General features: G+C 41.6%; 1 protein-coding gene across 1 annotated transcript; it reads left to right on the top strand.

The window, feature by feature from the left end:
* The first annotated feature begins 5,686 nt into the window (after window positions 1-5,686).
* On the top strand, window positions 5,687-12,421 carry LOC146474456 (metabotropic glutamate receptor 3-like). Its single transcript, XM_085116956.1, has 2 exons — window positions 5,687-6,521; window positions 10,697-12,421. The coding sequence occupies exons 1-2, from the start codon at window positions 5,687-5,689 to the stop codon at window positions 11,512-11,514; spliced, it is 1,653 nt and encodes a 550-aa protein (XP_084973082.1). The 3' UTR covers window positions 11,515-12,421.
* Window positions 12,422-15,374: the final 2,953 nt, after the last annotated feature.

The following is a 15,374-nucleotide window of genomic DNA, read 5'->3' as shown; positions in this document are numbered from 1 at the left end:
GGTCGTCGGATTCCCAAGCGGAAAACTTACCACCTAGACTTCCGCAGTCAGTCAACAATTTTTTGGCTAGATATCCTAATCCCAAATATAAAGGCTAACTGCAAGCTACCTCAGCCTAAATTAGGCTAACCGAAGAGCTATTTAGGCTAACCGGAGTGTTTTTTTGTTAGTTACGAGTCTGTCACGGTAAGTATCCGCCATCTTAAAGTGGGCGCAAAAAAAATTGCTCGGGTCGTTAACTGTAAAGTGGGCCGCGGGCCGCCGGCCGTGCGGTTAGGGTAAAAGGCGGAATGAGTTTGCGGAATGGCATGTGGCATGGCGTGCGGAATGGTATAATTATGCGAAATACGATTTACGTGGGAAATAAATTAACTGAAGAGCGCGTCATGTTTTCGCGCCAATTTTTATAAGAGCAGCAGCTTTTTTGATGCTGCGGACTCTTGATAAATATTAACAACAATTCGAAGATTTGAACGTCTGATTGTTGATTTGGAAGAAGTGAGGGTAAAGAAAACTGTTTTATAGTTTTTGCTTTCAAGGAACTATGAGTAAATAAGTAAATTAAATTTCATGTTCACTTTACTCCATGCGACTTCGGATGACAAAAATCAGCGTGAAGTCTTCTCAGGACAAAGATTGATCCTTTACCGAGGGCAAATAATAAACATTTTTTTCTCTTTTTTTAAACCCTCGGTAAAAGATCAATTCTCATACCCTGTATGCTCGATGATTCATTTATCATGAGCGGGAAAATGGACAACAATTTCACCAAAATGCATTTGTGATAAGAATAGTTTCACAACCTTTTACACAACCAGTGTCAATAATTAGACACCATACTTGTCATCTGCTTTTCTGCGTTAGGGCTTTTTCGCTTTTAAATCTCATTTTAGGTTGGGACGTCTGGCACTGAAAGACCTTAATTAAAGACGGATATGTTTAGTTCGATTACGCGTAACTGAACTATAGCTACCTGAATCGCCGTATTAAATAGCTAGGTAGCTAGCTCAGCAGCTCAACAGTGACTTGCGTACTCGTCGCTCGACGAAAATGTAAGGTGAGAAAAAGTAGAACATATTTTTCCCATGAGTTGAACAAATTGTAACCGTCAAAGAGTCTGATAAAATGACCGAGTTTAAATTTAAAATTTCTCACATAATAGTTTTGGCCTTGGACTGATGTTATTTCTCCAGTCTGGTGTTGCTTTTAGTCTAGGCTACTAGCTGCCACGTTCTTTTTTTTCGTCTCTTCAATCGCGGCTTTCAATGTTTCGACAGCTATTAAAATGTAACACTCTTGCATGAAAAAAGATTTGTTTCTCGCGTTTCTTCCAACGAATCTCTTAACTACATGCGTAATTAGAAAGCTAATGGAATGTAAATTTGCTCACTTAGTTTGCATAAAAATGAAAGTTAACTCCCAGAGGAGAAAGATCTCACTGTTCCTGTCCACCAACATGGCCGCCATGACGTCACATGCGAACCATCAATAAAAAAAAAGTCGGAGTCAAATATGACACAAGGGAGTTTTCGGTTTATCACTGAGTGATAAAAACGTTGGACACAAAACCACGGGGGCGGCCCACCTTAAGGCCACGGCGGGGGATACATTAACTGAAGAGTGCATCCTGTTTTCACGCCAATTTTATAAGAGCAGCAGTTTTTTCGATTTTGCGGACTATTAAACAACCAAACAACAGATCGAGGATTAGAAAATATACGCCTGGGATAGAACATGTCTGATCGCTGGTTAGGAAGTGAGAGTGAAGAAATCGATGAAGTTTCGCATTCAAGGAACTAAGAATAAATAAATTTCTAGTTGACAAAAAGAACGTGGCAGCGAGTAGCCTAGACTAAAAGCAACACCAGACTGGAGAAATAACATCAGTCCAAGGCCAAAACTATTATGTGAGAAATTTTAAATTTAAACTCGGTCAAAGGGATTTTGAACTCACTGAGATAAAAATATCAAAATTCTTGCTGGAGGTTGTGATGTTTATACTCGTCTCAGGTTCAATCGCCGCTTTCATTGTTTCGACAGCTAAATGTAATACTCTTGCATAAAAAAAAAAAAAGATTTGCTATCGCGTTTCTTCCAACGAATCTCTTAAACTAGATACGTGATTAGAAAGTAAATAAAACGTAGATTTCAATGACTGTATGGATTTTGTACTCACTGCGATAAAAATATCGAAATTCGTGCCTGGGTTGAGATATATGTATTTGTCTGTTCAATCACGGCTTTCAATTTTCGCCAGCTAATTGTATTGTAATATTCTTGCATTATTTCCGAACTGCTGGGCTCTAAAAGAAATCATACCGGAGCGATTCTTTTCCAATCTGCGTTGTCCAAATACAACCACTTTAAACACACATTCGTCCACAAATTATATGCAGGCAACGCTTTCTGTATGCATGTTCCGACATTTTGTTTTTAGATCAATTCGCGAAAGACGCGTAGCATTGCGTGGGAATCGGCTCAGCTGTCAACGTGGGTAAAATTCAGGATATATGATTGGCTATCACCTAACCCTCTTGGGACACTGGATCTCGCGGGAGATCTAAAAATAACTTCAGAGGGATTACGATGGAAATAGGGCCTATATGGGGGATTACCTCTCTTCCTCTCTTGTTATGTAAAAACTTTAATTATAGTAATTTTTTTAAATTTAATACATAGGCTACCGTTAGGTATGTACGCAGAAAAGACCAATGCGTCGAAATTCAACGAACCTAGTGATCAATGCCTAATTTTATCGCTTTTGATTGAATAATTGAAGGTACAAGAAGTTTGTGCCACACGATTTGAATCACGTGCGATTGTTGAGTTAGAAACAGAATATTTTAAGGAACCTTTTCAATAAATATTTCGGGTATTGTCGGTATTAGTCGTCCAACTCCGTGCATATCCTTTGCATAAATCATACCCGCCGGGCCGTGGGTTGGCCGCGGGCCACGGGGCTGTGAATAGCGAAGTAGGCCGCGGCCCGCTGGGACTTGGACCGCGAGCCTGCTTTTAATTAAACCCCTCCGTCATTCTCATCAGGGGCACAGTAAACACACTTGGTAGAGAGGGAACTGTTACCGTACCCTTTAAGGTCACGAAGGATACATGTCCATTCACAAGGCAAAATATTGGTAGGGGTGTTACTTCAGTTGAAAAACTTTGTGTCAAGAACGTTTGAAAGCCGATTCCGTTAAAAGTTAACAAGGGATATTGGGAAATAATGGAGGTGCATTTTTGTGTTTTATTGAATGAATCGCGCTTTGCAGCAAAGCAATAAGCCAGTAAATTCAACTTAAAAAGATAATAACTTACCCTTGTAATTATTTTGTGATGTTCTATTGATCAACAGGTCAATCGTGCTCCTAAACAACGAAAGAAAAGGTCGAGCTTCACCGCATCGCAAAAACATGAACTTGAGATGGCTTTTAAGAAATCTCAGTACCTCACAGCTTACACCCATCAAAGTCTAAAGGAATTACTTGGAGTTCCAAAAGAAAGCATTAGGGTATTTTATGTAGTATCCATTGAACACAAATAATCAGGGCCATATCACAGCAAATAAGAACAATGAAATTGGAGTTGATTACGGTCGAAGCTCTCGTAACCGACCACCTCAGGAATTGGAAAAAGTGGCCGCAACTAGAGCTGGTCGCTTACGGGAATCGGCAATCTCGTAAGCGACCAAAAGCTGAAACAATAGAAGCTGGTCACTTACCAAAGTTTTTAGCATAAACTGATTCGAGATCTTAATCATTCTACGAACATTTTTAGACACTGCTACATTACTGTAAATGAGATTTACTTTTATTAAAGAGTTGTCGTAATAAGTACCTGAGAATCTTTGCGTGGTCGCTTACGAGAGCTTTTTATTACAGAGTTTAAGTGACAATTCAAACGGGGTTTCACAATGGTAGTCGAAACTAGAGCTGATCGCTTGCGAGAATGGTGGCAAGGAGAGCTTCCGCTGTAGTTTGTTAGTCAGTTCGGAGGTTACGAGGATGACGTTAGTTAGCAGTTCGATCCATCATAGTACAGGATAACTAGGCCAAGGTGAGCTTGGATTGCCAAGGTCTTTTCGCCATATTCTCTTACACATAGCCCAGTTTCATTGTCGTTGTTTCACCTCAATATAAGGGCGCTTATCGGGGAATAGTAACTGGCTAGAATCGAAGGGTACCAGTACGTGATCCGTCATGTGTGATTCCTAGTATAACTTGCTTACGCTTTTAACATGCAGCATTCAATGCAACAATTGTTGGGAGAAGCCGTTTTGTATCTTGAACGCTCTCGCTAGTACCTTCATTTTACAGATTTTTTAGTTTACCTTTATTTTCCAGTATTCTTAGCTTACCTTCATTTTCCAGGTTTGGTTCAAGAACAGAAGAGTAAAGTGGAGAAATGAGACCAATAGCTGGTATTATTCAAGGAAGAAGGAAACTTTGTACCTACAAAATAATGTATGTCAACCTGTTATTTCCAATTTCCATTCGCAATTACCTTCCCATTTGCAAAGCGAGGATAAAAACGCACAATGTCAAGCTTTAGGCTTCGGAAACAACAAATTAACGCATAACTCAGACTGTGATGGGGCGATTACCTTTGTAACTGCTCATTCTTTATGCGATAAAAGCACTTTCCCATTGAATAAAACTGCAAATTACTCTCATAAAAGTACCCAGCCTCCCTACTCAGTTAATAGCCAGGCGTCGTGTAGCGGTGCTACTGCAATGGATGGAGGAAGTATGGTGAATGATATTGGCATAACGGATAATGCTGGTGCAATGCATCAAACACAGCCTTCATCACATTCAAGTAATCCCTGGATGCAAAGCATTCCTGACCTGAAGGGCAGTTTGAGCCGCACCCATGAAGGTAACCAAGTGGTACCAGAACAAAACAGGGAGGAAGCCTATAACCTATTGGGTAAAGAAGAAGATAAAGTTTTTCATTGGCCGATGGGACAGCCTACATCGAAGCCCATTTTCAGCCTACCAGAGATGAAACTGCAAGATTTGGAAAATTCGTTAATTTGATGGCCATTATTGCCGATGCGAAATAAGCCACCAATAACAACGATTGACAATGGACTATTACATCTGCAAACTATCACGCACTTAATTGCTGGTCCCGAGGGAAACAGGTATTTAACCTTTGCCAAGAATATCGATGTTTTTGGATACGTAAGTTGAGAGTGTATCTCTGGAAACATCGAACAAACAAAGAAACAAAAACAACAACAAGAAAACAAGAAATAAAAAAAATTACTAAACTATTCTGAGAACTGTTTTAAGAACTGGGCAAGAACATGATGGTGTAACTTTGATGTGGGTCCTGCCTTCCTGATTGGGCAATACTAACATCATGGATCTGTCTGTTTTAACTATTTGACGAAGATTTGGTGAAAGCATCCTCGGTTCTTTAAGGGAGCCTTCTGTAGTTTTCTTAAAACATAAAAGAAAAGAAACACCTCTTTTAATCACATAAACCCAGGGCACCTGCAAGAGGGAATATATCCAAATTTTATAACCCTTTCCAGGTTTCTCATTGGCCAGCATTTTAAACAATTCCTTGTGTGCTCATTTATTAATAACTGTTTACTTTGGCTAGCCGCAAAAGTGCCACAAAATTTCAAGGTCCACAATAAGATACTTTCAGACTAAGAACAGGTTTCGTCATAGCCATGCAAAGGCATCTACCAATAATCCACGCTATTATAACTTCAATCGTCACATTTCGCTCCAAAAATTGTGCTTCTGAAAGTGCAAATCAATACTCACAAGTTTATTCCTCGATAAACAGGGACGTCGTAGCTTTCGGCGCACTTTTGCCGCTTCATTTCAAAGACCATCGAGGAAGATGTAAAACTGCGAGACACAGTGAAGGTTATTTATGGCTGAGTGCCTTGAATTATGCAGTTGAGGATGTGAACAGAAAGTGGAAAAGGACGTTCAACGCATCTTTGACTTTGAAAGTTCGTGACACTTGCAACGATGGCCAAATAGCGTTGGAACAGGCTCTAGACTTTACTTACGGGTACAGAAATGAAGCGGTTGGAAAGTCAAAAAGACGGCAGGAAAATATCACAAATGATTTAACGCCTGTCCTGGGTGTCATATCTGCTTCTCAAAATCAGGATGCTTCGACTCTTTTAAGTCTGTTTAAGGTGCCACAAATAATATTCGGCAAAGGAAAATTCGGGGTTGAGAACTCAAAAGATATTCTGCAGTCAGTTTCAGTAGGCTTCTACAAGGCCAGAGCTCTCGCGGATCTTGTGAAGTATTTTACCTGGAATGCTGTGTCGGCAGTTTATTCCTCTCCTTATCAGGATGATTTTGAAACGTTTCTGAGGATATCAACCATCGAAAACCTGTGTGTCGCCGTAAAGGTGAATCTTAGTGCCGGCAGGGGAAATTCTTCTGAGTTTGAGAGTGCCGTGGACAAAATTTTGTCGGAACCGCAATCTACCCTGGTTATTCTCTTTACAGGAGAGGTGGAAACAACAGCATTGATTAATAGTAAGTTAATATCGCTTCCTCAGTTTCACAGGGATTATTTTTGCTACTAGACTGGGAAATCTAAACGTCTGGTCAAAACACAAGGACCGTGCATGATCGACGTGAAAATTATGTTCCTTTTCGGCTAAAGTTACTGACAGATTTAAGTTGTTGAGAAACAGGAAGGAAGAAAGCCCGCCTTAACCAAATTGTGCGAAAGAACTTGCCCCAAAATAGTGCTCCCAGAATGTTTTGTAAACATAGACATCAACTTGACAGATTTAATTTCTGCAAACCTAAAAACTTTGCCAATGACAGGTGCTTGGCAAATGCTCAAATATTTCCATTTGATGCGTGGCTAAGTCAATATGCTCCCCCGTTGACTACCGCCTTGTTGTGGTGGGGGAGCTTGCGTGCCTCGATGACCCTGAGAGCTATACCGTCGGAGATCTTCCTCCAGCAGGTTCAACCTTGGCGGGCAGGTCGAAGGGTAGAGGCCAGACTAAAGGGTAGTCACTGGTCCTCCAGGTTGGGGGTTGGGCGTGCGGCTAATCCCCGCACCTTATAAAAAATGTCCGATTACGGAAACCGAAAAGAAGATTGACGAACTCATCCGGGGGTGTCGTCGGGCGACGTGTGAGCTACCCGATGATGGCTTCCTGAGCTGGAATTCTGGTATCGCATGTATGACAGATGTGGGGCAAAGCCGCAAGGACCCCCGCAACATGATTAAGTCGCCTGGGACATCCCTTCTGACACCCAAAACTACCCTGAGACTTGGATGTTGGAATGTACGAACACTGTACCAAATAGGAAAAACTGCCAATGTCACAAAGGAATTCAGGACCTACAATCTGGACATACTTGGTCTAAGCGAAGTTCGTTGGACTGGCTTTGGAGAACTGAAAACAGCAACGGGTGAGAGCATCTTGTACTCGGGAGCAGAAGAGGTGCATCATAGAGGAGTAGGACTCATTCTGAAGAAGGATGTAAGAAGAACGCTGCTGAAGTGGAACCCTGTCAACGAGAGAATCATGAGCGCACGCTTCAACTCGCGCTTTGCAAAACTCACTGTCATCCAAGTTTACGCGCCTACCAATGATGCCGAAGAAGAATCTAAGGAAGAATTCTATGACCTGCTGCAGCGGGAGGTAGAAGCAACACCCAGACATGATGTACTGATTATAATGGGAGACCTGAACGCCAAAATTGGAGGGGACAATGAAGGATGGGAGAAGGTGATGGGTCAACATGGACTTGGAACAATGAACGAGAATGGAGAGAGGTTGGCAACTTTCTGTGGCAACAATGACTTGGTGATTGGAGGCTCTCTATTCAAGCATAGAGACATTCATAAGATCACATGGACCTCCCCAAATGCAAGAGATCAGAATCAAATCGACCATATCATCATCAATGGTAGGTACAGAGGTTCGCTGATGGATACCCGAGCAATGAGAGGGGCTGATGCCAACTCGGACCATCACATGGTGGTGGGAAAGGTTAGGCTAAAGCTATGCAGCACAAAGAAGAAGAGCAAGGAAAGGATCATCTTCGACACCACAAAGCTTCGAGATCCCTGTGTTAAAGAGGTATTTCGCCTGGAAATAAGCAACCGATTCCAGGTGTTGGCAGCAGATGACATAGAAGATATTGAGGAGAGGTGGGGGCAATTCAAGAAGGTCTACAACGAAAGTGCCAGGAAGGTGGTGGGTGAGAAGAGGAGAGTGAAGAATGACTGGATAAGTGGAGAGACCTACAGGAAAATTGAAGAGCGACGACGATTAAAGGAAAAGATAGGAAGTACATGGTCTGCCCGCCTAAAGGAAAGAGCTACTACTGCTTATGCAGTGAAGGATAAAGAGGTGAAGGCCAGCGCCCGTGCAGACAAGCGGAGAAGGCTTAACAACTTAGCAGAAGAAGCTGAAATAGCAGCCAGAAACAACTGCAGCGGTGACCTGTACCAGCTTACTAGAAAGATAGCTGGACAAGGAAGGAACATGACTACCATCAAAGATAGGGAGGGTAAGCGACTTGTAAATGAAGATGAAGTCTTAGAGCGGTGGAGGGAGCACTTTGAGGGAGTTCTGAATGTACCACGGCCCGATATACCACTGCCAGAAATGGGCCAAGCACCTGAAGTCATCACAAGCATAGACACTGGAGACATATCAGTTGCTGAGATCAGGAGAGCTATCCATCGTTTGAAGAATGGCAAGAGTCCGGGAATGGATGCCATCAGTGCTGAGATGCTCAAGTGCTCTGAGAATGATGCTGTGAAACAACTCCACTTACTTTTCAACTCCATCTGGAAAGAACAACGTGTACCAGAAGACTGGAAGAAGTCACTCATAGTGAAAGTGCCGAAGAAAGGGGATCTCACTCAGTGTGATAACTATCGCGGCATATCCTTACTCTCCGTACCAAGTAAAATCTTGTGCAGGATCCTCATTGACAGGGTAAAGAGTGGTGTGGACGAAATGATTAGACAGGAACAGGCAGGATTTCGATCTGGAAGGGGAACCTCTGAGCAGATCTTTGCTTTGCGGAACATCCTAGAGCAGTGCCAGGAATGGCAAGCACCCCTGTACATTAACTTTGTTGACTTTTCAAAGGCATTTGATTGCATCATCAGAGAGCGACTTTGGGACATTATGGGACAGTATGGCATACCTGACATCTTTATCAGGACTTTCAAGGCACTTTACCATCAGAGCTCAAGCTGTGTTATAGAAGGCGGAAGGTACTCCAGCTGGTTTGAAGTGAAGAGTGGCGTGCGACAAGGGTGTGTGATGTCTGGCTTCATCTTTGTCCTGATCATGGACTGGGTCATGCGGCACACAAACGATAGAAGACGCGGCTTGAGATGGAAGTTTACATCGGTTCTAGAAGACCTGGACTATGCTGATGATGTTGCTCTTCTCTCAAGCAGATTTGGTGATCTACAGGATAAGACTGACAGGCTAGTAGACATTGCTGGTATTGTGGGACTCAAGATCAACCCACACAAAACAAAGACGCTTAGAATGAACCACAAATGCACAGACAACATCAAGGTAGAAGGAGAGGGTGTAGACGACGTGAAATCCTTTGTATACCTAGGATCGGTGCTAGACAAACATGGTGGCACACAGGCAGACATCAAGAGGCGACTAGCAGTAGCCAGAAATGCATTTACCAGACTACAGAGCATCTGGAGGTCACAGAGATTCAGCAACAAGACCAAGCTGCGTATCCTGAACTCCAATGTGCTGTCTGTGTTACTGTATGGGGCCGCTATGTGGAGAATAACGACAGTTGATCTCAACAAACTTGATGTATTCCACCGCACATGCCTAAGAAGAGTATTAAGGAGATTTTGGCCCTACCATCTGAGCAACGAAGAGCTATATGAAGCATCAGGGAGCATGCCAGTGTCCACCCTCATACAAGTGAGAAGGTGGCGTTGGATAGGCCACATCTTGAGGAAAAGTCCTAACGACATCTCAAGGACTGCACTAACGTGGGCACCCGAAGGTAAGAGGAAGCGAGGCCGGCCAAGGGAAACGTGGAGACGAACTGTGGAGAAAGAAAGGAATCAGCTGGGTTGGCAGTCATGGGAGGCTGCTGTCGCCTCGGCGGCAGACCGGGATGGGTGGCGCAATCTTCTCGCCGGCCTTAAGAGTCCACGTGGGCCCAAAGAGGATAAGTAAGTAAGTAAGTAAGTCAATATGGAAAATATAGATTCAAGATACCACAAAACAAGCTCAACCAGTTCCAGATATTCACTTTATAATTTTTTATTGTGCCAGGTGAGCAGAAAATTGATCATTATTACAAAAAGAGTATGAGAGGAAAACAAAAGAGGATTTTGGAGCCGGATTATATTGATCTCCTATAAAAAATTGACCTCTCTCTCTCTAATTTATGTAGCTAGAGTCAGTTTTCATTCGTTCGTTGCCTTCGTTCGCTTCCCAAAGTGCCAGGGATTGACCACTTGAAAATTAAAGCTCAATAACTGAAAGCGGATTTATCGAAATTTTAAGTTGTATAGTCGTGAGTATTTTCCCAGCCGTGGGCGTACATAATGGTGATGTAAATACCTACCGAATCATTTAGAGTTACAATAAATACGCTCGACTTATGACAAGGGGTTTCAGTTCTGAAGATTTTAACCACATAACAATTTAAATTGTATTTCGTCAATTTTTACGCAGCCATTAAACACAAGACATCTACCTCGCATCACTTTACCTGGATTTTAACAAACCAAGAGAATTTAAACTGCGTGCGTGCCAATCCTGAGCACGACACTTTTATGCTCGCCCCTCAGTTTCCTTTTATGGAAGGCTTCAGAAACCATTTTCAACACAAAGATGATGTTTTTGCATTGAATAACATCCTCGACACTCCTGGCTTGCAAGGCAGCTGTTTAAACTCTGCAGTGATTGACTCGCCATCTAAACAAAAGAAGGAAGAAATACAAGCGTCCATGAATAGTGTTTACTTACTTGCGCACGCGTACGAAACAGCATCCCAAACTCACGCAGAACAACTTAACCGAGCTGTGTTCTCCAGAAGCTTGGGATATGTCCATAACATGTTATACAGCCGAAATTGGAAGCTGTTTTCTGGACAGCGGCGTATGAAGGAAAACATGTTCTCTTTGATACATGTGCGGTTTAATGGATCTGTGAACAGCCTTGTTAATGTCGGTACGTGGGATAGTTCATGGTATATTAATCATCTTGGAATTAACTGGAGTAGTCAAACATCACCAAGGTCCTTTTGTGGGGTACAATGCTCTCCCGGCTACATTCGTGTTTTAAAGGACGACTGCAAGTGCTGCTGGTCATGTTTACCCTGCCATTACAATCAAATTGTAACAGATAAGTACACATGCGCAGACTGTCTGCGGGGATACTGGCCTAATAAAGATTTTTCTAAGTGCGAGTTTCAATGGCGAAGAACTTTGTTCGACTGCACTCTGGCAGTTGCTGCTGTGGTACTTGTGTTTTCCTTAATGGTTCTTTAGGCTCGTTTAGTAATCTCTTTCCTGGTGTGGTGATCAAATCCCATCTGAAAGAACCATAAGTCGTAAGAGCCGTTCAGATTTAATTTTCTCAGTTCCTTAATAATAATTTAATAAAATAATAAGCATTAACAGAAATTGACCGAGAAGTGATAAAAACTTTATCTTCACTATTTTCTCTTTGTCAAAAGATAACCTAGAAAATCATGCGCAACACGTTTTACGTGAAATCGCGGACTTCATCTTTTGTAGACGATTTTAAGAAATGGGGCGAACGGATTTATCTCCTCGAAATATAGCCGATCTTTTATGCTGCTATGTTGATTGCGAGACGGATCGATTCAGTCACAAAGATTTATGTTTATATTACTTTTAGACGTATCCACAGGAGTTTGAGGAAATATTTTTTTGTATCACGGGTCTAGATAAAAGCAGTGAGGAAATTAATTTTATGAAAAACACCACAATCCTGAGTTTTACAACAGACATGTTTCGGCAGTTGCCGCTGCCATCTTCAGTGTGAAATGAACAACAAATCACAGTGGAATATAAATGCTAAAAAAATTACAATAATGATAGAAATAATAAAGACCATAACAATAGTAATACAAAATTAAACAGAAAGTTTTAAATTAACGTGTTTGACTTGTGTGTTGAGTGTACGTTTTTTCCCAAACTATGTGCAACGCCTCTTTGATTTTAAGGGCAAACCGCGTGGATGCCTGATCGATGATGGCAAAATTGTAGCGGGAGCATACAGAGCGACATGGTGGCGAAGTCTCCAGATGTTTGAAGATGTGTGAGGCCCTGTCCGTTTCCAAGTGTTCCCTTACACGTGTGTTGAAATGTCTGGTGGTCTCACCGACATAGCAAGCTGCACAGCCTGCGCACGGAAATTTATAAACCACACATGATCCGGAATCCAGCGGTCGAAACGTCACGATCAACACCTATGCTACACGATGACTAACACCTTTCATGCAGTATGCAGGATGTTTGTCCCATGAAGCTAGTTTAATAGCCTTAGCTCCCACGAGTCTCCTGTAGCTCAGTGGTAGAGCATCCGAACTAGTAATCAGAAGGTCTTAGGTTCGACTCCTGATAGGAACACTCGGATTTCTTTTTTCCGAGCATGCCTGAGTCACTCTCTAGAATAATACATCACTCTCATTCATTCACCAGGCTGGAAACGTACCGTCTCATTTATTTCATACACCTTTCATGATTATAGAGCGTTTTCATTCACGTGACTACCAGCCATATTGGTTTACTGAAACGAAAGAAAGTATTTGCATAAAAATAGAGGTCAATTCCCAGAGGTTTAGTTTAGGACACCAACTTGGCCGCCATTTCTTTGTTTTGGGACACCAACATGGCCGCCGTGACGTCGTGTGAAAACACTCTATACACCTCTGTATTCAAACACTAAATGGTAGCATTCTCAAATGCTTTCATGAACAGTCGGCCTGAGCTTCTTCATGAGGCGCCTATGGATCAAACTGAAAACTGAAACGAGCAGCTTCATATGACAGCATCGTTCAAAAGCGTCAGTGTGAATAACCATCATCTCCAGGATTTAACCCACTACGCGCTCTAAATTTACCCATATTATAACCCACCGGATTAATTTCCACGCCAAAACAACAGAAAAACAAACAAACAAAGATCCGTTACAAAATCGGACGGCGTTTAGCGGACGACAGCATTCGGCCACCTTTTGTTTTTTTGACGAGAAAAAGATAGAAAGAACATCAGTTTTTGGTCTTAGTTGTTGTAGACCAATCGTAGTTTAATAAAATTGAGTAAACTAGTAAGCTGGCATTTATTTGGCTGCAATTACATCGTGACCATCACTGGTTGTTTTGTCTTTTCTAAAGTAAAGCGCGCACGTTCTCAGAAACTAATCGGAGGGTTATGAAATAAATGAACAGTTCGCTAAGAGCCAAAGCTTTGAGGACAACGGCATGTGAAATTTAATTTACTAACTGTATTTCATGTAAATTGGCTTCCTTGTTCTTTAACTCTCAAGTTGTTTTAAGAAGCCAATACCCCTTTTTTATTTCATTTTCTATTTTACGTCATTTCAGCTGTAGTGCTCTGTAGGGGTAAAATAAAGTTGTTGTTGTTATTGTTGTTCCACTGTGGTGCACTAAGATGCGTACAAATTTTTACCACCTAAATTCCTTTGGATAAAAAGCTGTAGTTTCGTGCGTAGTGACCTTATTTCAATCGCTTCAGTTGTTAACATTGCATTAATTGTAAACTGGATGGTCAATATAAGTGGAAAGTAAAGAATGGAACCCATTAATACCCTATTTTCAACCGCGATTATTGCCTCAAAAGACGCATTCTTTAATGAAATCTCACATTGAACTGATATCGGTCACATAACTCATCTTTATCTGTATTCATTCAATATTCTAATGAATAGTTTTTCTTACAAGCTTCAAGCCTGTGCCTCACATGCAACGCCGGCTACAAAAAGAACCCATAACAAACTTTCTATGGTTAGCTTCGCCACGCAAAAAAACTGCAAAATATATAGTGTGTATACAATCGATTTTTCATTGAGGTAGTCTTTTTTTCTGCCCCTTGATGGTTTTTGCAATGGTGCGTTTTTAATTCTGGCCAGCAATTTGACCTCACTATGCCAGCAAGGAAGCTGTGGGCGAGAACGGTTTTCTTAACTGACTGGTCTTCTATCTGCTCAAACTCTACATTCTTTATTCATAACAATATTGATGCAGAACACGTGCTCTAACAGGTACCAGTTTTACTCCTTTCTCAAAAGCACAAATGGAATAAAAATGATTTAAACAAACTTATTACAAAATGTTTATGTTAGTTTCGATTTACATTTTATACTAGGGTGAGGAGGTAATCACAACGTGAAAATTAACAAGCTGACGCTTTGGAGTAATTTATCTGTTAAAACTAATGCAACAATAAATAGCAATGGATTCTTGTTCCTTCCAAACACGTGATGAGTGTTCACAAACACTGAAACGTTTGGTGCTGCAGTTATTCAGTTCCACTGAACGCTTAAGATATCAATCAACTGTAATGCAACCGAACTGATGTGCACTGACTAAAGTGGCGATTTTAGCTTCTACGGACTTCAAATGAACCGTCTTTTCCAGTTTCTCTCCTGTACAGTAGACGTAAATAAGGAAAGCACCATTATTTTCCCGACGCCCTGATATTGAGTTCCTTCCTTTTCTTCTCCGTATTTTGAAGCTTGGTCAACACTTTCCGCTCATGGCCAGCCGGGTTTGGTCTGTTCGTGTTTAAACTTGCCTCCTTCTTCGACCTTCCTTTGCGGGAATTACTCATTGCAGTGGCCACAGGATCAAAATTATAATAGTCGTATTCGTCCATGTAGTACTCGATGTTGCTGATCAATCGACGACGTTGACTAACACCCTTCATTTCTTCAACGACTTGCGTTCAGCGATCTCTTCAATGTCTTGTGCAGAGCTGTCGTTTCTAGGCGAAGACGTGCATGAACAATTACTGAAAAGACTTTTAAAATATATTTTGTAACACGTGAACCGCCCCAAATTATGTGGCACACGCCGCTCCCTCGCCTTAAATGCTAGGTTTCAATTGGCCAAGAAATAATCGGCTGTTTTGTCTCACCATGTGGTTTGTTGTTGATGTCCCGCCTAACAAAGGCACCAAATTGCATCAGATAATTTTTAATGGCTGAATACAGTCCCCAAGGATGAGCCAGCTAAACGTGATGTAATGACATCTTTATTCTCATTGTTTGCCTTGAAAAGGTGAAAGTTTTGTTTGCAGTAGGGGTAGTAATTTGAATCACAAATTATAACCACTTTTTGCGATCCTTTGTAATCATTTCA

The sequence above is a fragment of the Pavona decussata genome, unplaced genomic scaffold, assembly GCF_977016875.1.
Source record: "Pavona decussata unplaced genomic scaffold, jaPavDecu1.1 SCAFFOLD_89, whole genome shotgun sequence".
In the NCBI taxonomy this organism is placed as follows: domain Eukaryota; kingdom Metazoa; phylum Cnidaria; class Anthozoa; order Scleractinia; family Agariciidae; genus Pavona; species Pavona decussata.
Note: the sequence above shows the minus strand (reverse complement) of the source record. Positions and strands in the feature narration are given on the sequence as shown.

Excerpts from the sequence above, each read along its gene's own strand:
- LOC146474456 (XM_085116956.1), top strand. The coding sequence starts at position 5,687 with ATGCAAAGGCATCTACCAATAATCCACGCTATTATAACTTCAATCGTC. Across the intron at positions 6,522-10,696 it reads AACAACAGCATTGATTAATA|CCATTAAACACAAGACATCT; the intron begins GTAAGTTAATAT and ends ATTTTTACGCAG.